Raw genomic sequence first — 24,646 nt, 5'->3', positions numbered from 1 at the left:
CTGGGCCGATTTCCATAGAAGAAGAAAGCAAAAGGCGTGGAAGTTTGCACCACTAGCTCTCACGTGGATAGTTTGGGGGGAGAGAAATAGGAGAGCTTTTGATGGGATTGAGCCTCCTTTTTCACATCTTAAGAATAACCTTTTATCTTTGATCGCTTTTTGGTGCACTCATATAGCCCCTTACTTGTATAGAAGATTGGGCAACTTTTGTAGAGAATCATGTTTTGTTGTAAATTCTCTACTTTTTGGTATACCTTTTGTATACGAGAGTTTTCTCCCTTTTGATTAATATAATTTACGTTATCAGAAAAAACTAGAGCTTTACTAACCAGATATCCATGTGTTATTGGCATATTTTTCGACAATATTTACTTTCTTATGCTTCTAGAATGGACAAACTCAAGTTGGTTTCTCAACTTTGAGTATGAGGGTGCGTGTTAGAATATTACTAGTGTTAGAACCCGCGCGATGCGCGGATAATTTGACATAATATTAATCTTATAAAATAATGATCTAATATATCATATTATTTTAATAAATATTAGTTATATTTTATTATTTAATATAGTATTGAGAAATATAACAAAATCTGTACTAACTCAAAGGATACACATCATATAGTAACAAATTAATTGTTTGTTCATTATTGTCAAATTAGCAAGTAGTTAATACTATATATTTACTAATGTGATTTCATCAAATCACTAAGAGCCCGTTTGGATTAGCTGATTTGAAGTAGCTGATAAGCATTAGGTGCTGAAAAGCACTTTTAAGTGTTGAAACTGATTTAATAAATAAGTAGTTACGTGTTTGGATACAAGTACTGAAATTGATAATAAGCTGCTGCAGTATTTGATAATAAAATGCTGTTAAGCTCTTTTTCTGTTAAAATGACTTAAATAACCTTATAACTGTTTACACTTTTTAGGGCATAATTTCTTCAAAATTTTAGATCCCAGATCGATTCAAATACAAAATATTCTGTTTGTCATTTTATTTTAAATACAACTGTGCTTAAATAAGATAATTTTTATGATAAATATAATTTATTTTATGATAAGCATATAAGCATAAGTTATAATAATTAATAAATTTACAAAAATTTCTCAATAAAAAATAAACCTAAAGAGAGCAAAATATTTGAAGAGAAAATCATTGCAACACTTAGAAAGCAATACACCAAAAATTTGATATGTCCTCATTTATTATATGCAGTTCCAAAATTAATACACAATCACATAGATACAAATATGCAAAGGAATAGAGAATTTGCTTGTCTTAAATAATCAATGAGAATTGCAAACTTGAAGAGGCCGGAGGGGAGGGGTTAGGTTAAATAGTCAATCGATGTAGGAGTTTTGTTCTAAAAAGGAATATTTTCAGGATAAAATAGTAAAAATCTTGGTCAAACTTAAAGTGCTTATAAGCTAAAAATTCATAAGCTGGGTTGACCACTTATGAATATGGGGCTTATTTTTTACTTATAAGCACTTTTAACTTTACGAAACACGTAGATAAGCCGAAAAGTGCGTATAAGCTAGTTTGACCAGCTTATAAGCTTAGCCAAACACCCTCTAAGTCTTCAATATATTCTCTTCTATCTTATATTTCTTCACTTGTTAGAATCCCACCTATAATCTCCTCGTTTGGTGAGTGGTCTCCTTATGCGGTCTTGAACAATCTTCATCACATTAGGTAGCTTTTGTGGTTAAGTTAGTTTTGATGTCTATTTTACTTAACATGGTATTATCGGCAGATCCATGGTGTTATGTTACTGAACTCTCGTAATTTCCAGTCTTGGGCATATGGGAGGATATTAGATCCTACATTGTTTAAGCGTACATGCTGTTGTCTCTTTATATAATATGTGAGATTCTTACTTCATGAGCCAGTTTTGGTGTTGAGTTAGGTCAATGTCTACTCTTAGCATAATACCATTGTAGAGTCAGATCCATCCCTGATATTGAGCTACCTAATTATGAGCCACACATGCTATGTTACTCCATTCTCAGATGTCTAGCCTTGGGTGCGTGAGGGGATTGTTTTGGATACCATATCAAGTGTATGAGATGTAGGCTTCTTATATAGTATTTGACAATATGTGTTAACAATACTCCTTCATTTTATTCAACTCTCACTCTATTCACCTCTTGTTTCATGGAAATTTGGATAGGAATACACCAAAATGTTATGCTTGAACACCTCTCCTTGATGCTTCTTCCTGTCTTGGCCCTGTCTATTCTGTGCTTGAAATTGCTTTTAGAACTGAAACATAGCTCAGTTGTTGCTTGATTGCCACTGAATTAGGTCGATGATCTTAGAGGCATATTGAAGATACTGGTGTTCTTGAATTTTTCAAGGCGTATGATATAATGACGAGCTTACAGGATATTTATAATAAACAATTTTTGAGAATTCTTAAACGAAGTGATGAGAGCTCTTCCCAGTGCCTCCTGATTTGTGATCCATCCTGGAATTAGATCTTGATATACTGCTGTAAGAAAGGTGATTCCCCCCTTTTTCCCCTCTGGTTGATATACTGAGCCGTTTTATTTCAGGACATATTAGGGGTGGGCATCGGTCGGTTCGGTTCGGTTATGAATATTATCGGTTTAGCATATTGGTTATCGGTTTACAAATTTGATAAACCGATAATCGAACCGATAAGATATCGGTTATCGGTTATCGATCATTATCGGTTCGGTTATCGGTTTACCCGATAAGATAACTCAATCTAGAGTTAAGCAGAAAAGAGAAGACAATTCACTGGAGTTGTCAAAGCTCAGCGTACTGTACAAAAGAATAATGTTCAAAATATCCCGAAACTGATGAAGATTGTCGATTGAGAATTGATAGGTGCGAAGAGAAATTGGTAGTTGTTATAGGCTACACAACGTGAGCTCACAAAATTAAGAAACGAAAATAAAAAAAATAAAGAATCATTAACAGTCAAAAATACCAATATGAAGATGAATTTTGTTATAGAAATTAAAAGCCTAATGTATAAGACTAAAGACTTATGCTAGGAGTAACTAGTAAGGTCTATGAAGAATGAAAATGAAGCAGCTGAAGAGTGCGGCTGAAAAAGAATAGGAGAAAATGAACTGAAGCCCTAGCATATGTATATATTTAAGGGTAAAGTCATAATTTTATTAGTTCTTATTGGATTATCGATTAACCCATTAACAGAATTGGCAACCCGAGGCCCGAACCGATAATCCACTAGTGAAAAATTCTAAACCGTTACCGAACCGTTAACCCAATAACCCGATACCGATAACCCAATAAACAATTAACGGTTCGGGTTATTGGTCTTACCCAATATATGCCCAGCCCTAGGACATATGATGAGTGGTTTGGTGGAGGCTTATTATGTGTTGAGTAGAAGATCACATTTCTCGTCTTGGTAGATTTGGTGATGATACTTTCGTTTCATTAGGTTTGATGAGAGTGCCTTTAACAAAATAGTGCGGTCATTAGCAATTTGGAGTTTGCAATGAACGTGGTTGTGAGTAGGATGGCGGTGATTTTATAGGATTTCCTTTCGGTGTATTAACCTTCCAGATCAATTACTCTTCATATAACTTCTTCGAAGGAAGTTTTATGGGTCAATTCACTGGAAGCAACAACTTCCTTTTTCCTTGGAACCTGTATTACAGATTGTCTTTCGAGCTATGTTGCGCGGACTCTCCAAAATGTAGCCGCACCCGTGTCGGATCCTTCAAAAATGCACTACTTTTGGAGGGTCCGACACGTATCCGGTCACATTTTCGGAGAGTCCGAGCAGCATAGCTTTCGAGCACTAGCTTTTTTTTTTCTGGCTTTACTCAAAATCTTTGAAAGATTTGCTATTAAAATAATGAAGCTAGTGCATGACTCTCTCAAGGGGTACACACATAGGTCTATAACTTTTTGAGACCCCTTCTAAGAGGGACGTGTGGTCTTGGATAATTTGATGTTGGAGAACATCCCTTAATTAGGAAAATGGTTGTGAAAGTTGTGAGTTCCAACCAAGCAGGTTGTGAGTTCGAGTCTCCCCAAGAGCAAGGTGGGAAGTTCTTGGAGGGAAGGATGCCAGGGGTCTATTTGGAAACAGCCTCTCTACCCCAGGGTAGGGGTAAGGTCTGCGTACACACTACCCTCCCCAGACCCCACTAAGTGGGATTATACTGGATTGTTGTTGTTGTGAAAGTTTTCGGAGAACCTACTTCTGCTTGAATTGGTTGATTAAAGCAAACAAGTCTCTGGGCTCAGAGAGAACTAAGATGCTATGATTAGTCGAGTTGTTACATATTCTAGTCTATGGAAATTTATCATGTTGGTCTATTGGTCTACTCTTCTTTCTTCTCTTTCGTTTCCTTAAAAGTAGGTGATAGTGCATTAGCTCTCTTGCCCCTGGAATAGGAATACCTTTTATTTTTGATTTGCCAATTATTTTTGTTAACTCTCCTGCCTTGAAATATTTGCCATTTCATCCTTCTGTCACGGGAATGTGAATCACTTGACCCTTCCCGTAAATCCCAGCTCTTTGGAGGTTGTAAGAAAATAAAACAAAAACAACCTGTAAGAGTATAAAAGAAAACTACCTGTGTTGCTCTTCATTTATCATCTTTAAGGAGTTTCCCTCTGTTTCTCTTTCATTTGTGAAACTAAGACCGGCTTCAGCAAGAATCGAGGGGTTTTACTTGGTCCCTGGAGCCCTTAATGTTGCATTATGTGCATGAACAGCAGTGCAAGTATTCTCTTTTACCTCTATATTGTTATACCAAAGTAGAAATGTGGCACAAGAGTATTAGAGCGATTTGAGCAATCTTTATTGCTTTATATACACTTTCTGAGCTTTTTGTCAGTAAACTAGTCTTAGAGTACGCGCTTTGCGCGGGTAGCTATATCAATGAGTATATAATTTTAAAAAATTACGTAAATATTATTAAATAATATATTTGAATTATTGAATAAAAATTAAAAAAATAATTTATTTATTTTTGCATTTGGGTTCGTGCCTTTACAATGATATAGAAAATAGAGATACTTTTTTAAACTCCTTCTTACTCGAATAACATCTTTTTCTCTTCATCGATGTTTTCGCATAATATTTAAAAATTATATTTAATTATTAGAAAAATAGTTAATTAAGTACATACATCTTAATTTAATAGTAAGAATATATAGTGTCCTCCCCTTAGAATTATAAGTTCAAACATATTTAAAAATTGTCGTAAACAAATATAAGCAAAGGACAATGTAATACTGTTATTTCTCCCCAAACAATATTTATGTCAAGACAGTGTAATATTGCTATTTCTCCCAAACAATATAAGTAAATGATAATAGATCTTTGTGGTCTGGGCCTTACCTGGACCCCGCACATATAGTGCACCGAGCTTTCTTTAATATTTATATTAAAGTCCTAAATATTAGGACTTCCTACATAATTTAACACAAGAAATATTTTATAACCAAATTAGTTGATTTCAAAGTACTGTATTACGATAATAACTAAATTACGATTTTGTCTAATGTGAAGTTTAATTTTAAATGATAAAAAAAGGCGAATAATATTTCATTAAGGGCCTTCGTGCATTTAATATAGATAGATAGAACAATATGTAAGTTATTATGTATTCTAGAAATTAATCAATTTAGTAGTGTACTTGATTAATCTTCTCTTTTTTTTTTTAAACGTTTTAATTTAAAATCCTACAAATGATATGGAGATTAGACGTGGTAAAAAGAGAGTATTGTTTTTCCCTTTGAAACAAAAGTCTTTATTGTATTAAAATCACGTCTTCCTATTGCAAATAAAATTGTAATACAATCTAATAAGGAAAGATTAACAAATTAATTCTAGTTGATTTTAAAGTTCTAACTTTAGGAAAATTAGCATAAATGGTGATTGAATGTTTATTCCTAAATATTAGGAAGGCAACTGAAATTACAATTTTATCTAGTGTAAAGTCGATTTTTTAAGGGTAAAACAGTCGAACGACATTTCGCTAAGGGCCTTCGTGCTTTTAATATAGTATAGATTAGGAATAGAGCTTTGAGAGGAATGATAAGATTCTCTTGGTAAGTACTTTGTTAATTGTGATAAATGTCTATTTGTTAAGCATATAGAAAAGTGAATCTGCACGAAGCTAAAACAATATGGACAATTAGATTCTCCATGTGGAATTTCAAACTGGTTGTCCATTTCAGGAATTCTCCTCCAAAACAAAAGTGTGTTTGGGGAAACAAACTCCTGCTACTTTATTTTCCGGATGCCTGTGATTACTAGCTTATCTCTTACTTGGATGTTTATCTCAGTGACTGGAATCCCCATGCTGACCTGCAAGCAATGGCTAGAGCTCATCGGCTTGGACAAACAAATAAGGTTATAAATCTTGCTCCCCCAACCTCCACCTCTCACCCAAATGATTATAAACCTTTTAGTCCCCATTTCCAAGCCAAAATGGAGGTCATATGATTTTGCTTAGTGAATTCGACCTGTATATATGAATTGATAGCTTATACTTTTGGCTGTTGCAGGTGATGATCTTCCGACTCATAACAAGAGGAACCATTGAAGAAAGAATGATGCAGATGACTAAGAAGAAAATGATTTTAGAACATCTTGTTGTTGGAAGGCTCAAAGCTCAAAACATCAATCAGGTAACGTATTCACAAGCTTGAATTAATGGTACATCAGGACCACACAAATTCAATGGTATATAAGGTTGATATCTTAGACATCTTAGAATAAGGTCCTACTTCTCCCCTCAATCGGGCTGTGATTTTTCAGTACCTCGTACAATTACAGTCTGGTCTGCACTTTTTCACCAGTCACCATGTGATGAAGGGAGGTTGCATATCATCATAGCTCAAAAGTGTGTGGGAAAGACTGAGACACCCTTAAAAAGTTGTTTTTCCAGTCCTTGTTAGTGAACCAGATTGATATTGGGAAGTTAATACAGTGGAAGTTAAAAAGAGAAAATTCTGGGGCATGGCTGAAATTGCGTGCAAGCTACTTGTACAACATGCAACTCACATTCCAAAGTGAGTTGTTATAAACGTACAAAAAATATGAGGTTTTTCTTTTAGGTTTAAATGGACATTGGGTCTAACTCAACCCCAAAAGCTAGATTATGAGGTGAGGATTGCCCAAGACCATATCGGAGATCAAGGACCTCAAATCCTACCGATGTGGGACAGCTCAACACGGTGTTCTTCGACACTGTCTCCTACTTCTCTTGTTTCTGGTTGGATAGATGGATTGCCATGTATAACTCGTAAGTTTGTGGTGAAGCTGTTTTGGATTGGAGACCAGGGGCAGATCTACCTTCAACCAAGTGGATTCAACTGAATCTGCTTGGTTGAATATTGTTTCCATTTTCATATGTGGATTTTTCTTTGGAACTGTACAAATGTTATTTTGGAATCCGCTTGAGAAAGCGAACTCTTCCAGAGTCACGGCTTAAGTGGTTCAAGCAGATTCAATGTAACACTAAGGTTCTGTGTTCAAACCCGGTGGTCAACATTCCCATGTACTTTTTTCTCTCAGTTCCCAGGGTTCAAGACTCTACAGAGCTCTTTTTCCCACTCTTTTTCTGTTTTTTTTGGGGTAAAAAGGGAACTAATATTATTAATACTAGGAAATTAATTTGCGATTTGTGTTATTTGATGTCAGTAACTTTTTTTAAATGATAGGTAGTTTTGTTTTCTGTGGTTCTATACTACTAGCAATTTCCGGTCTGTCTTTTTAAAAAAGAACAATTGACCTAGTTTATTATAAGTTTAAATGTCAAAAACTTTTCATTGAGATATACAATTTGGTCTTTTTTTAATTTTATTTTATGGATTAAGTTTCTGTATGTTTTCTTGTAGTGATAATTTTACTGCGAAATGTCAGTAATGCAAATATTATCGAGGCTAGGAAATAAGTTATGCTAAAATTTTAAAACCGCATCTATCGTGCTTAGGCCAGTACGAAGGTTCTATCTTAGTTTTCGGCCGAATTTGCTTGTGAAAATTTCTGGATCTGCGAATGTCGGAAACTAATAAAACTTACAGGAGTCAGGCAATTGATGTGCTTTTGAATCCAAATGGCAATCTTTAGCAGTCAGATGATGTGGTATAGTTTTAATTGGAGTGGGTTCTGTTATACCTCCTTGGTTAACTGTCCATACAAATGCATTCTTCTTAATGGCCAGCTGATGAAGCGTTCTTTGATGCGTTGTTGTCAACGAGATTTGCAGTCAGATGATGTGGTGTAGTTTTAATTGGAGAGAATGTGTTTCTACAATTAAACCATAATTTAAGTGTATCCTTTAGCAAAAGTAAAAGCCAGTGAAAGCCAATAACAGACCTGTCCTTCGGCGACAGACCTATTCACAAGTATTACATGTATGAAGAGAATCCGGCTCTATCATGGCATCTCATTGTTTCAATGAATCACTAACAGTTTTTCATATAAAAACTTTAGACAAGGTTGACTGAAACATATAGTAGGATGGGAAAACACAATAACTCAAAAGTATGTAAATGAGATGTTGATTATGAGAAGAGCAAATGCCTTTAGGTACTGTGAGAAGGCACGGGAGAAAATATGATATATTGATATTGTGTGTTCAATACAATACAAGAGGTCCTTATTTATAGCTATATTATACAAGGACATACTACTCCTATTCCAATGTGGGACAAGACTACATTATGTATATATCTAACACTCCCCCTCAAGCCGGTGCATACACATCATATGTACCAAGCTTGTTACACATGTAACTAATACGAGAACCAGTAAGAGACTTAGTGAAAATATCTGCTAGTTGATCATCCGACTTTACAAACTTTGTAACAATATCTCCTAAAAGTATTTTTTCTCTGACAAAGTGACAGTCGATCTCAATGTGTTTAGTCCTCTCATGGAACACCGGATTTGACGCAAGATGAAGAGCAGCTTGGTTATCACACACTAGTTCCATCCTGCTGATTTCTCTGAACTTTAACTCCTTGAGCAACTGCTTGACCCAAACTCACACGTTGCCATAGCCATGACCCGATATTCGGCTTCGGCGCTAGATCGAGCAACTACATCCTGTTTCTTGCTCTTCCACGAGACCAAATTACTTCCTACTAGAACACAATATCCAGATGTAGATCGTTTATCAAAAGGTGATCCTGCCCAATCAATATCTGTGTGCCCAACAATCTGCTCGTGGCCTCGATCTTCGAATAGTAATCCTTTGCCTGGAGCTGACTTTATATACTGAAGAAACGAACAACTGCATCCCAGTGACTATCACAGGGAAAATCCATAAACTGACTTACAACACTCACCGGAAAAGAAATGTCAGGTCTAGTCACTGTGAGGTAATTCAATTTTCCAACCAACCTCCTATATCTCGTAGGGTCTCTAAGAGGCTCCCCCTGTCCAGGCAGAAGCTTAGCATTCGGATCCATAGGAGAGTCAATAGGTCTGCAACTCATCATTCCAGTCTCCTCAAGAATGTCTAAGGCATACTTTCGCTGTGAAATAACAATACCTGAGCTAGACTGAGCAACCTCAATACCTAGAAAATACTTCAGACTGCCCAGATCCTTAGTTTGGAAGTGCTCAAAGAGATGTTTCTTCAGATTAGTAATACCATCCTGATCGTTGCCAGTAATAACAATATCATCAACATAAACCACCAGATAAATACACAGATTCGGAGCAGAATGCCGATAAAACACAGAGTGATCAGCCTCACTACGAGTCATGCCGAACTCCTGAATAATTGTGCTGAACTTACTAAACCAGGTTCGAGGGGACTGTTTCAAGCCATATAATAACCTGCGCAATCTGCATACACAACCACTAAACTCCCCCCGAGCAACAAAACCAGGTGGTTGCTCCATATAAACTTCCTCGTCAAGATCACCGTGGAGAAAAGCATTCTTAATATCTCACTGATAAAGATGCAAATGACGTACATCAGCCATGGACTAAAAAAGACGAACAAATGCTACTTTAGCCACCAGAGAGAGTATATCAAGCCCAAAAATCTGAGTATATCCTTTTGCAACAAGACGAGCCTTAAGCCGATCAACTTGGCTATGGGGAGAGAGTTTGACTGCATAAACCCAACGACAACCAACAGTAGACTTACCTGCAGGAAGAGGAACAAGCTCCCAAGTGCCACTCGCATGTAAAACAGACATCTCGTCAATCATAGCCTGTCGCCATCCAGGATGAGATAGTGCCTCACCTGTAGACTTAGGAATAGAAACAGTGGACAAAGAAGATATAAAAACATAATGAGGTGACGACAAATGATGATAACTTAGACCAACATAGTGGGGATTAAGATTAAGTGTGGACTGTACACCTTTGCAGAGTGCAATTGGTTAACTAAGAGGAGACAAGTCCACAGTAGGTGCAGAACCTGATGCAGGACGTGAATCACCTGGGCCTGATGCTGGATGTGGATGACGATGATAAGTCAAGAGTGGCAGAGCTGTAGAAGGTTGAACTGGATTATGTGGAGGAACTGGACCGATAGGTGGTGGAACGGGAGCTATAGATGGTGGAACGGGAGCTATAGATGGTGGAGCTGGAGATGTAGAGGGAGATGGATGGGAGATAGTGACTGAATCTCCAAAAGAAGTGACTGGTAGTATCTCAGAAATATCTAAGTGATTACCTGGACCTGTGAAGTATGATTGAGTTTCAAAAAGGTAACATCAACAGACATAAGGTACCGCTGGAGGTCAGGAGAATAACATCGATACCCCTTTTGCGTTCTCGAGAAACCAAGAAATACGCACTTAAGAGCATGAGGAGCTAACTTATCTGTTCCTGGAGTAAGGTTATGGACAAAACAAGTGCTTCCAAAGACATACGGTGGAAGAGAGAACAAAAGTAAGTGGGGAAACATGACTTGGTTCTGGATAGCTGAAGATGACATGCGATTAATAAGATAGCAAGATGTAAGAACTGCATCCCCCCAAAAGCGCAACGGAGCATGAGATTGTATGAGTAGGGTACGAGCAGTTTCAATAAGATGTCTATTCTTTCTTTCAGCTACCTCATTTTGTTGAGATGTGTACGGACAAGATGTTTGATGAATAATCCAATGAGATTTCATAAACTGTTGAAGTGGGGAAGACAAATACTCTTGGGCATTATCACTATGAAATGTGCGAATAGAAACCCCAAATTGATTTTGAATTTTAACGTGAAAGGTCTGGAAAATAAAAAACAACTCAGATCGATTTTTTATCAAAACTATCCAGGTGCACCTAGAATAGTCATCAATGAAACTGACAAAGTAGCGGAATCCTAATGTAGAACTGACTTGACTAGGACCCCAAACATCTGAATGGACTAAAGTAAAAGGTAACTCTGCTCGATTATCAATACGTCGAGGGAAATGAGAGCGAGTATGCTTACCGAGCTGACATGACTCACACTCTAGAGCTGACAAGTGAGATAAACCAGGTATCATTTTCTGAAGTTTTGACAAACTGAGATGTCCCAACCGTTTATGTAATAAAGCTGGTGAATCGGTAACAGGACAAGTTGGTGATAGAAGACAAAATGTGAGTCCATGTGATTTAGCAAGGATAAGGTAATAAAGTCCATTTGATTCACGCCCGGTACCAATGATCCTCCTTGTACTGCGTTCCTGTATAAAAACATGATCATCAAGAAATAAAACGGCACATTTAAGTGATTTGGCTAGGCGACTAACAACTATGAGATTAAAAGGACTATTAGGGACATAAAGAACTGAATCTAAAGGTAAGGAAGTAATTGGGCTTGCTTGACCTATTGCAGTTGCCATGGTTTGAGACCCATTGGCCATTGTGACTCTTGGAAGAGATCGAGAATACGAAATAGTAGTGAAAAGAGATTTGTTACCAGAAGTATGATCCGATGCACTTGAATCAATGACCCAAGACTCAGAGGTTGAAGATTGGGAGACACAAGTCACACTACTATCTGTTTGAACAATCTAAGCTATCCCTGAATGTGCTGCATCGTCAATACTTCCTTCGGCAAGGCGAATAAGAACGGGCTAAGTTCTGCTCCTGGTGTAACCCCACCATGACCGGGAAGTATCCCGAGTCTCCTCCTATTGCCCTTGCCTGGGACCTAGCTCCATTATACATATCCTTAATCGCCCTAATGTATGTTACAGGGACACTTCTCACCTCCAAGCACCTCCATAAAACTTCTCTTGGGACTTTGTCGTGTGCTTCTCTAGATCGATAAACACCATGTGCAAGTTTCTCTTTCTCACCCTATACTATTCCACCAACCTCCTTATGAGATGAATGGCTTCTGTGGTTGATTGCCCCGACATGAATCCGAACTGGTTTTCGGATATAGATACTCTCCTCCTCACCCTCATTTCCACCACCCTCTCCCAAATTTTCATACTATAGCTTAGCAGCTTGATACATCTGTAATTATTGCAGTTTTAGATATCCCCTTGTTCTTGTACAACGGGATCATTGTACTCCATTTCCGTTCTTTGGGCATCTTAGATGTCCTAAAAATATAATTAAATAGGCCTGTGAGCCACATTAATCGTGCTCTTCCAAAACTCCATCGGAATCTCGTTGAGCCCGGTCGCTTTTCCCATGTTCATTTTACGCATAGCCCACTCCATCTCCTTGGCCTTTATCCGCTTACGGTACCAAAAATCTTGGTGACTTTCGGAGTGCTTTAGATCACCCAGCACAATATTCCTATTCCCCTTCTCGTTCAAGAGTTTATGAAAGTACGTCTGCCATCTTCGTCTGATATGTGCCTCTTCCATCAATATTTTTCCTTCCTCGTCTTTGATGCACTTCACTTGGACCAGGTCGTGGGCCTTCCTCTTTCTCATCTTGGCTGGCTTGTGCAACTTTTTGTCCCTGCTTTTACTCTTAAGTTCTTCATACAAGCGTCCAGATGCTGCTGTCTTCGCTGCCATGACCGCTAGCTTCGCTTCCCTTTTAGTCGTCTTGTACCACTCTTTTCCATCCTCTTCTCCTCGTCTTTGCTCTCTATCATCTTCAAATATGCCGCTTTCTTGACCTCCACTTTTCCTTGGACCTCTCGATTCCACCACCAGTCTCTTTTGTGCCTCCCAGAGTAGCCCTTTGAGACCCCTAGCACCTCTCTAGCCTGCTTCTCTGATGCAATTCGCTATCTTGGTCCACATACTGCTGGCATCTCCACTACTCGGCCATGCCCCATAATCCTTAGCTTCCCTCCCAACTCCTGGGATTTCTCCATAGTCAAAGCTTCCCACTTGATCTTAGGTTGACCATACACAACCTTCTTTTTCCTCCCTTATAATCCCCAAGTCCATAACCAAGAGCCTATGTTGGGTCACGAGGTTCTCGTTTGGGATAACCTTGCAATTTGTACATACCGTTCTATCACTCTTTCTGAGAAACAAGTAATCAATCTGGGTCTTGGCCACTGTAATCTGGAAGGTGGCCAAGTGCTCCTCCTTTTGGAAACTCAAGTTTGCTATCACCAAATTAAAGGCTTTAGCGAAATCCAACAACAAGGTTTCTCCTTCGTATCTAACTCCAAAATCGAAGCCGCCATCCACATCGTCATAATCCCGGGAGATAGTCCCGAGGTGGCCATTGAAATCTCCTCCTATGAATAGCTTCTCGGAAGATGGAATACCATGCACCACCTCGTCCAAATCCTCCCAGAAATGTCGGTTGACCTCCTTATCCAAGCCCCCCTTGAGGTGCGCAAGCACTAATAACGTTGAAAGTAAGCCTTCCAAGAACCAGTTTAATAGCCATCAACCTATAGTCCACCCTCTTAATCTCCACCACCTACTCTCTGAGATCCGTTTTATACTTCAAGCCTCCAAAGTACCACGGCTTAAACCCGTCATCCCTAGCCTTAGAACCCGCCCACCTAGTCTCCTAGATAGTTTGAAAGACAGAAAACAACTTAAACAAGGTTTCCTTAAAAATGCCCAAGTGAAACCCTTGTGCTGAATTTTACCCTAGGTTTTTTTTTTTTTTTTGATAAGGTAAATTGTATTATTCAAAAGGGAGAGAACTCCCTTATACAGGAAGTATACCAAAAAGTAGAGAATCTACATCTGAACATGATTCTCTACAAAAGACGCCCAATCTTCTATACAAGTAGGGGCTATATAAGTGCACCAAAAAGCGATCAAAGATAAAAAACTATTCTTAAGATGTGAAAAAGGAGACTCAATCCCCTCAAAAGCTCTCCTATTTCTCTCCCCCCAAACTATCCACATGAGAGCTAACGGGGCGAGCTTCCACTCCTTTTGCTTTCTTCTTCGACGGAAACCGGCCCAGCTATATAATATTTCCTTTACAGTGCTTGGCATCACCCAATGAACACCAAAAAGATTCAGGATTGCCCTCCACAAAGCCTAGGACACAGGGCAATGCAACAAAAGATGATCAACTTCTTCCCCTGAGCTTTTACACATGTAGCACCAACTAACAAGTGTAATTCCTCTCTTTCGCAGATTTTCAACAGTCAAAATCACTCTCCTCGCTGCTAGCCATGCAATAAAGCACACCTTCGATTTTAGCCTTGTCTGCTCGAGTTTCCTGATCAAATTCAATTGATGGAGGTCTCATCAAAGAGTTGAGGAAGTATAATTGAAGTTTGTAGATGAAATGGCGTTGGAAGTTTAAGATTGATCTAGAATTTCTATGGGGAAATGTTAGTGCTAGAGAATGGAATGGAAGGGCAATGGTCCATGGAAGTTGTCAAAGTAACATATGGTTTTATTATTTAGAAAAGCATAAGCAGATGTGGCATGAATTTTTGCGAGAAGTGAGCATAGCTTAAGAAATGGCAGAACAAAACTGTTGCGGAATATCGTGGGTTAACTAGAACACAATCACACACAAAACAAATAGAGAAAAAAAATTAACATAAGGATTTAACGAGGTTCGGCTAAGCCTAATCCTCGGGGCAAAAGCAAAGAGTGTTTTCCATTATGAATGAGAAGAAAAACACACTACAATCTCTAGGATTTCCAACTACAACCCCTATATATAGATCCCAAAAGGTCCCAAACATATAAGAGAAAAGTTTCCCAATTTGACAAGGACTATAGGTTTTCCTTTTCCAAATCTATTAGGACAATAGGTTTTCCTAAACCTATAGGGATTATGGGTTTCCTAAAAATACAAGGAAATAATTCAAGCCACAAATAACTAATACTCCTTCCGTTTCATATTAGATGAGGTGGTACTTTCCTTTTTAGTCTGTTCCAAAACAAATGACACATTTCTAAATTTGGAAATAATTCAACTTTAAACTCTTTATTTTACCCATTTACCCTTAATGAGAAGCTTTTATAGCCATACAAATGTCATGGCCCCACAAACCTTTTACCCCTTAAGTTTTTGAAACGGAGGGAGTACCTTTTTGGTATGACACATGGATAGGGCGCACTCCTCTAAATGATCAATCCCTTGATCTTTCATCCTAGCTCAGTCCCCTGGAGCAACATTGGCAGAATGCAGAGGCTCTCGTACATGGAACTTTACATTTAAAGGACATGAATCAGATAAGATTCTTATTTAGTGAAGTCCTTTTCTTTTGAAGGAAAATGGACAACAAAACACTTGGCTCTACACTCAAACTAAGGTCTTCTGAATAAAGACTTCAGTTGAAATATAACATTAGATTAGAAAAATTGTACAGTATCTTTTGTGACTCCAACTAATGAAGGACCAAAGGACGCTGATTTAAACACCAGAAGACGAGTCTGAAGAGAAATAATCTCACACAACAAAAAGTTGATAAACATAGAAGCAGGTCAAACCAAAGCTGTAGAGAAGTTGAAGATATATATCGAAACAAGCAGTGAGATAGATATAACCTGTTAAGGTTGTTGACCTCTTAGAAATCAACTGGTGCAAGTTGCAAAGAGAGAAAATTGTGGAAACATGTATTTCAAACTTGAGAAGTCACAAGTTAATGATGTGGAGCAGAGAGAGTAAAGATTAGTGGATAGATTGTGGCTAGATGGATCACCGTCTTCAAGCGAGTCATCAAATTTGAAGTCCATGAGATTGATTGACATGTGGAAATCGGGTTTGGTGATGGGCTTTAGTTAAATTGTTCGCTAGGTTCTCGAGTCTTTCTAGCGGGGTAGTGAGGCTAGAAGACTGATGAAAGAACGAACATTTGCAACAATCATTGGGAATATTTTGGTCTTTATAGATCCTTTGGCAGCCCGGTAGACTTTCCAGTGAGCAGCGTATACTTGAAGAATATGATGAAAAGAGTGAAGTGAAAAAGACTTGATTATTCCCTTGCTCGGTCAGAAATTTATTGTGATTACATATGCCATAACTTTGGTAGATTATTATGTCCCAACTTTGGTAGATTATTGATTATTGGAATGATTACATTCTCTAATCTAGGCATAACTAGAGCAATTGAATCAAATCAAATCTAATGGCTCTAATTAATGCAGAACATTTATAATATCAACATTAGATATCTAAAACCTTCTGTGGATGCTCAACATTTCGATATAATACTGCCTATTAGATGCCCATTCATATTCATGTGAGGTGGCTCTGATTGATTCCTTAATGCAGGAAGAACTTGATGACATCATAAGGTATGGGTCAAAAGAGTTATTTGCTGATGAAAATGACGAGGCTGGGAAATCTCGGCAAATTCATTATGATGATGCTGCAATAGATAGGTGAGTTTTACTTATAAAAAAATAGATATTTAAGTTTTGTTTACCTGAAATGGCTTCTTAACTTTTTCTTCATTTAAAATATAATTTTGGTATGTAACTTTTTTGAATTGCATATGGGACATCTCCCTCTATCTTATTAGTTGGACCTTTTGATGCGTCCAAAAAATTTGACCTAATCCTTAAATGGCTAGTATTTCTCCTTTGAGAGAGAAGATTAATACAAATTATTGCTCCTATTGTTTTATTTTCTTATGGCGCTGTAACTATTTGGGGGAGTGAAACGGTTTTTAATTTTTTAATTTTTACTGTGATTTTTCCTACATTTTATAAATATTGCTAATTATAATAAATCGTGTATTGTATTCCTTAGTATTTTTTTTAAATTGAGTTATAAAGGAATCAATATACGCTTTGGAACTAAAAATTGATTTATTTCTCCATCGTACTCCTAATCCTACCATTCTTTTCCAGAAGAAGGTAATAGTTATATTTTTTCTATATTGATTCTATGAATTTTCTATGTGCTCAACATTTCACATTTTAAACAATTAATTTTAACACGACTCTACCAAACTCAATGTAATAATTTTACTCAAACATTTTACTCTTAGATTACGCGCATGTCGAAATGGGTCTAATTTATTGGGTGGAAGGAGTACCTTAGTACTTATGATGTTTTATAAAATGTATAATTTAAGTAATTTATTCATTCTATTAATTCTTAGATTACTTGATCGTGAGCAAGTTGGAGATGAAGATGCTGCAGTGAATGATGAAGAGGACGATTCATTTCTGAAGGCTTTTAAGGTTTATATCTCCTCTAGCATTTTAGATCATAAATTGATTTTTTGGAATTATGACTTGCAATTGAAGCGAATTATAGCCAGATTCACTAAAGTAATTAAATATGAAATTGAGTGTTGTGAATTACTTCTATTTCGTGGTTGGCAAATTGAAAACTGAAACTTAATGTTGCAATGATTCTTCTTTGGGCTTGTTCTACTCTAAGTTGCTCGGACACGGATGCGGGTGTCTGACACTAGTGCGGATCTAGAGGTTGGATCCTTCGAGATGTAAATTCTTAGATTCGGGGACATGGATCCTAGTACGAATACGGGTGCAGGGATCCGACTCAAAATAATTCAAAAAAATAAAAATAAAAAAATCTTTAAGTTATGAGAAATTTTGAGGAATACTTATGTATAGTTTGTAAAGTGTGGATTTCTTTTTCATTCACAAGTTGTAGATAAGTAAAGGATTGATATTCTAGATACGGTAAGCTATATTCTACCCTAGTTTTGGTTCTGATTTCGGGAATCAAATTGTATCTCGTCTCAAATTTTTCCGTCCGTCGTGGTCAAAGTACCCAAAATTGTGTGATAAGATCCGGTATGGATCCCATACCCGCACCCATACTAGTGTCGTGTCGACATGGGTGCGGCACCTAAACTGCCGTGTCGGAGCAACTTACTTCTACTTATGTTTTAATGATGTCTAAATTGACTTGGGATTAATATATTGTTATTATGTATTGGATTTTGAAGGTAGTAATGATAATTATAGTGATGATGTTATAAGCACTAACTTCATATATGTAAGGTATCTTATTTCTTTTTTTTTTCTTTTTAAGTTTGTAATTTCACCACGGAAAACATGCACTTCTCTCTCAAGCGCCAGGAGTCTTGTTGCTTCGTTTTTGTCTTTTTGGCCGCTTATTGCTTTTAATAATGCTGGCTTGACAATCTTAAAGTAGCTAAGTTTAATGCATTAAAAGTTAAATAAATACATGTGTGATTTTAAGTACATTTACTCCCCCGAAAAAGGAAAAAAGAATGAAATAAATACATGTTAAATGAACGAATTTAGTTAAACTGTAAAGCAAGTTATGATTAGTGGTGAAAGAAGACACTTTTCATGAAGTATACTTGCTTCTTCTTTTTTGTCAACATGTTTAACTTGTAGCATAATATCATTAGTTGTATTGGTGGGGCATCTTTCTGAAGATAAATATATAGGTTGAAATAATTGATCACCAAAATAACTATATATATTTTGACTGATGATAGTAATCTCAGCTAGTTGTTATTTTCGAGTTTTTATGTTTAATTTCATGTAAATTTCAAAAAGAATATGTCAACTCAGATCCAGGACTGTGGCTATTATAGTGAAAATTCCTGGTCAGTGTGAACTTGATATTTCTGCGCTAAATTTTGGGAATTGGCAACTCTCATGTGATTGGGTCATTCTATCGGTTTTATCAAATACCACAAGGTCGCTACTCCTTTTCAGGTGTTCCATTGAGGCTTGCTATCCAGGATAAGTAGTTCTTATACATATGGACTTGCAGTTTGGAGTTGTAGCCAATAAATTTGATCTAGTGCAAGTTGATAGAGTTAAATGCAAATACTTATCAGTGTTATCAAAGGCGCGCTTAAGCCCAGAAGCGAGGCTCACAACATGTTGAGCGCTCCGCCTCGCTTAATGGGCGCTTCAATGCAGTCATCAAGGTTCTAAGGCATACTTTTCCTTGCTAACGAGCGTAATCCGGAAGAGGCGACACTAAACAATTGATATTTCACTTTATTGTAAACTTTCTTCAATTTCTTTGTCCATATATTTGGTATTCATGTTTATAAATATTAAGTCTTGGACTACACATACATATTTGTAGTTTTTCTCCATCTGCCTTTATTTGCGCTTAAAGCCCCAACAGACCTTAGAGCCTTTTTGCGCTTTTCGCCTTTGATAATACTGATACTTATATTGATTGACTTTTTGGTGCAACTTCTTAAATGTACACGTATTAGATACTCTGGTAGATTTTCTCAGGTCCTTCCAAGTTTAATGTGGGGCTGAGTTTGTGAAACTCTTATATTCAACACCTACTCAGTGTGGCCTTGAATTAACTTTTTTTGCTTGCTTGTAAGGACAAAAAAGTTCATAAATATTTGGCTTTGGATAAGAAAGAAATAAATTTGATGGCTTTTATGCTTTTCTGTAAGGATAATGAATAAACAATGTTATGACCATTGATATACTAAATTTCTGATTTAGTTGGGTAACTGCTATAATTTAAAAATTCATAGCTGCATTTTTGGCTTTTCTTTTTTCATTTGTTGATATAAGCTGCTGAATGTCTCAGGTAGCTAATTTTGAGTACATTGAAGAAGCTGAAGCAACAGCAGAAGAGGAAGCACCACCAGCCCCTATGGAGAATAAAGCAACTGTAAACAATTCTGAGAGAGCAACTTATTGGGAAGAATTGCTACGAGATAAATATGAAGTGCATCAAGTTGAAGAATTCAATGCTATGGGAAAGGGAAAGAGGAGCCGTAAGCAGGTGTGAATTGTCCTTTGCATGTTTATTCAATTGTCATTTATTCTGTTGAATGAGTTTGATTGTCGTTTATTCTGTTGAATGAGTTTGATGGCCTATTAAACACTGTTTCGTGCCTCTTTCTTTCATGCTCTTCAATAATTTCTGGTATGTGCTCTTTCTTGGACATGCTAATCTAGCCATTTCTCGCGACTTTTCCTTTTTGATTTCTCCATTTTATATCTTATTCTCTTCCTAGATGGTGTCTGTTGAAGATGATGATCTTGCTGGTCTGGAAGACGTGAGCACTGATGGAGAGGATGACAACTATGAAGCTGAAGCTGATTCGAGTGATGGTGAGACAGCTTCACTGGGAGCGCCAGTTGTGAGAAAGGCTCACAGAAAGAAAGCCCGCGGTGGGATATGGGTTCTCAATCTCATTTTTGAATTTCAGTTAAGACTAATATACTATGATATCTTAGTGAAGAATATATTTTCTTTTGACAGTGGATTCTGCTGAATCGCACCCTTTGATGGAAGGAGAAGGAAGATCATTTAGAGTACTAGGCTTCAATCAAAACCAAAGGGCAGCATTTGTTCAAATTTTGATGAGGTTTTGTTTTTTCTGTATTCTTTTTCTGCTACATTTTGCTTTATAATTTCCTCTCACAACTTCCTACCATTGAGTTTGGGATTGAGACGTAGTTGCTGTTGTTATAGTTGTTGTTCTTGCACCGACTTTCTACCATTCTAAATTTGTATCTTTTGTGCATGTAAAACTTGAAAATGTTGGAGATAACTTCTCTTCTTGACAGATTTGGGGTTGGTGAGTTTGACTGGGCAGAATTCACTCCACGATTGAAGCAGAAAACTTATGAAGAAATTAAAGAGTATGTGCATACATCAACTTTCAAGTTGTATATATCCCAATCTTCTAACTTAGGCTATTAGTAACGTGATCTCTCAACTAAATGTGTTTGCCAGTGAGGGGTAGACCTAACTTGCCTTCTATTTCTGAACCACTACCTCTTTCTGGTCTCAAAAGTTGCTCATCATGCATCTTCTTACTCTTCTCCTTCTCTGTCTCACTCCCAGATATTTTATGCATCTGAGTATACCGATTGAATAATTGAGATACTTGTGGATGGAACATTTGGTCCTGTGCCTTCCCACCAAATGTTAATTCGATAATTCCTACAATTTTGATGCTTTGTCAGCTTGATGTGGTATAACGTCTTCAAAGCTATGTTATGTTATGGCAACTATAGGTAATTTAGACTTGTTGAAAAATAAAGTAACATCACTGTGACAGTATAATTTATCCCCCAAAAGAACAACAGATTCTTCTTGTGCATCTATGATGATGTGGTATTATTTCGACAAATTCCTAATTTTGTATGTCTCTTGTTGAATAGACGTACCTAGTGCTCCAATTTCTGCTGGAAAAGTTTTTCCCAATCACAATTTTCACTAAATGAATAACCTCCCCTAGTGATCTCCACTTGATTTGTCTGAAATTTGCAGATAATATGTACTGACATGTTCTAATCTCTGTCATACAGTTATGGAGCTCTCTTTCTGTCGCACATAGCTGAAGATATCACTGACTCGCCAACATTTTCAGGTGAAGATAATATATTTCTCTTTAAATTAGTGGTTTATGATTCTTATAGGCTTTAGTTTCTCCTTTTTCTTCTCCTTTACCCTCTTGCTGGTCAGGAAACATTTAAATATTTTGGATTGCAGATGGGGTTCCAAAAGAAGGACTTAGAATACAAGATGTGCTTGTTAGGATAGCTGTCTTGCTGCTTATAAGGGACAAGGCAAGTCTTTATTTCTGGCAAAGGATATGCTATTGCATATCTATGATATTCCTATGTCCCGTATAGCTTCTAATTGCAGTATCGAACTCTCACTGGTGTGTGTGCTTGTAACTTTCAGGTTATAGCCCAAACTGGGCCTTCGATAGTATGTGTTAGATGTTTTCCAATACGCATATCCTATTTGTTTCTGTAGTCTCATTCTTCTAGCAACTTTTTCATTTATCACGGTTATACAAAAGTCTCACAACAACAACAACAACGACCCAGTATAATCCCACAAGTGGGGTCTGGGGAGGGTAATATGTACGCAGACCTTACCCCTACCCCGAAGGGTAGAGGCTGTTTCCAGGAGACCCTCAGCTCAAAAAAAGCAATAGGATATAATATATTAGTACCATAAAAATGCGTAATAAAATAACAACAATATATAGGGGATACGAAATATGAAATACAGGATACGAAATACGAACTACGAATTAGATGGCTGGTATAGTACAACTAGAAGGTAAAGCCCTGCATCAATAGACGACCACTGACATTCCTAGTCTAACTCCTAACTAGATAGTCTCTCTCAGTTGTGCTGTAGAAATATTCACCCTCTCCCCTAACCTACAACCTTAATGCTCGACCTCCATAATTCCCTATCAAGGGCCATGTCCTCCGTAATCCTAAGTCGCGTCATGTCATGTCTGATCACCTCTCCCCAATACTTCTTAGGTCTCCCTCTACCTCTCCGCGTGCCCACTACAGCCAGTCGCTCACACCTCCTCACCGGTGCATCAGTGCTCCTCCTCTGAATGTGCCCAAACCATCTGAGTCTTACTTCCCGCATCTTGTCCTCCATGGGGGCCACACCCACCTTCTCTCGAATATCTGCATTCCTAATCTTATCCATCCTTGTATGCCCGCACATCCACCTTAACATCCTCATCTCTGCTACTTTCATCTTCTGGGTGTGTAAGTTCTTTACCGGCCAACATTCAAGTTCCATACAACATGGCAGGCCTAACTACTGCTCTATAAAACTTACCTTTTAGTAACGGTGGCACTTTCTTGTCACACAAAACTCCCGACGCTAACCTCCACTTCATCCACCCCACCCCTATACGGTGTGTGACATCCTCGTCAATCTCCCCGATCCCCTGAATAACCGATCCAAGGTACTTGAAACTATCTTTCTTGGGAATGACTTGAGAGTCAAGCCTCACTTCAACTCCCGCTTCCGTCGGCTCAACTCCAAATTTGCACTCGAGGTATTCCGTCTTCGTCCTACTCAACTTGAAACCTTTAGACTCAAGAGCATGTCTCCAAATCTCTAGCCTCTCGTTGACGCCGCCTCTTGTCTCGTCAATTAGAATAATGTCATCAGCAAATAGCATGCACCATGGAACCTCCCCTTGAATATGATGAGTCAGTGCATCCATCACTAGGGCAAATAGGAATGGGCTGAGCGCAGACCCTTGGTGCAATCCCGTAATAACTGGAAAGTGTTCAGAGTCGCCTCCTACTGTCCTAACCCGAGTCTTAGCTCCATCATACATGTCTTTAATCACCCTAATATAGTTACTCGGGACCCCTTTATCCTCTAAGCAGCTCCATAAGACCTTCCTAGGAACCTTATCGTACGCTTTCTCCAGATCAATAAACACCATGTGGAGATCCTTCTTCTTATCTCTGTACTGTTCCACCATCCTCCTAATAAGGTGGATAGCTTCTGTGGTAGATCGTCCCGGCATGAACCCGAACTGGTTGTCTGAAATAGACACCGTCCTTCGCACTCTCATTTCTACCACTCTCTCCCAAACTTTCATGGTATGACTTAGTAATTTGATGCCCCTATAGTTGTTACAGCTCTGGACATCACCTTTGTTCTTATACAACGGGACCATTGTACTCCACCTCCACTCTTCAGGCATTCTATTAGTCTTGAATATAACACTAAACAATGCAGTAAGCCATTCCAAGCCTGCTTGACCCACACACCTCCACAGTTCAACCGGAATCTCGTCTGGCCCGGTAGCTCTGCCCCTTCTCATCTTACGCATTGCCTCCATGACTTCATCGATCTCAATGTCCCTACAATTACTTACTTCATGGTGACTGTCGGCATTCCTCGATTCCCCAAGTATAATATCCTGATCCCCTTCTTCACTTAGAAGTTTATGAAAGTAGGTCTGCCACCTCCTCTTAATCTGGTCATCTCCCATCAAAACTTTGCCGTCATCATCTTTTATGCACCTCACTTGGTCCAGATCCCGAGTTGTCCTCTCTCTCGCCTTAGCGAGTCGGAATAACTTCTTCTCCCCACCTTTGTTCCTTAGCTCCTCATACAGACGAGCAAAAGCTGTCGTTTTAGCCTCTGTCACTGCCATCTTCGCCTCCTTCCTAGCTACCTTATACCTTTGACTGTTCTCTCTCTTCTCCTCCTCGTCAGTGCTCCCTACTAACCTTAGGTAAGCCGCCTTCTTTGCTTCCACTTTACCTTGGACAACTGCATTCCACCACCAATCTCCTTTGTGTCCACCATAGTGTCCCGTAGATATCCCTAACACCTCTCTCGCCGCCTTTCTTATACAGTCCGCAGTCGTCGACCACATTGTGTTTGCGTCCCCACTACTTCTCCAAGCTCCCATTGCCGATAACCTTCCTTCCAACTCTTTAGCTTTATCCTTAGTTAAGGCGCCCCACCTAATCCTGGGGCGTCCTTGTACTGACCTCTTCTTCCTCCTTATCCTAATACAAATGTCCATCACCAAAAGCCTATGCTGCGTTGAGAGGGTCTCACCTGGGATAACCTTGCAGTCCTCGCA

The 24,646-nt window shown here is 38.1% G+C and overlaps 1 protein-coding gene across 2 annotated transcripts in view; it reads left to right on the top strand.

Moving 5' to 3' along the window:
* The window catches only part of LOC104246334 (CHD3-type chromatin-remodeling factor PICKLE-like), a 59,460-nt gene that overhangs the window by 26,536 nt on the left and 8,278 nt on the right, over nt 1–24,646 (top strand). For both annotated transcript variants that reach the window (XM_009802142.2, XM_009802141.2), the window contains exons 17-26: nt 6,307–6,373; nt 6,529–6,651; nt 16,588–16,697; nt 17,423–17,504; nt 19,840–20,037; nt 20,273–20,429; nt 20,521–20,626; nt 20,829–20,903; nt 21,576–21,637; nt 21,760–21,836. In XM_009802142.2, the coding sequence (XP_009800444.1) occupies nt 6,307–6,373; nt 6,529–6,651; nt 16,588–16,697; nt 17,423–17,504; nt 19,840–20,037; nt 20,273–20,429; nt 20,521–20,626; nt 20,829–20,903; nt 21,576–21,637; nt 21,760–21,836 (1,057 nt within the window). The remainder of the gene's footprint in view (nt 1–6,306; nt 6,374–6,528; nt 6,652–16,587; nt 16,698–17,422; nt 17,505–19,839; nt 20,038–20,272; nt 20,430–20,520; nt 20,627–20,828; nt 20,904–21,575; nt 21,638–21,759; nt 21,837–24,646) is intronic.

The sequence above is a fragment of the Nicotiana sylvestris genome, chromosome 8 (genome assembly GCF_000393655.2).
Source record: "Nicotiana sylvestris chromosome 8, ASM39365v2, whole genome shotgun sequence".
In the NCBI taxonomy this organism is placed as follows: Eukaryota; Viridiplantae; Streptophyta; class Magnoliopsida; order Solanales; family Solanaceae; genus Nicotiana; species Nicotiana sylvestris.
This window is presented reverse-complemented; position numbering and strand designations above follow the sequence as displayed.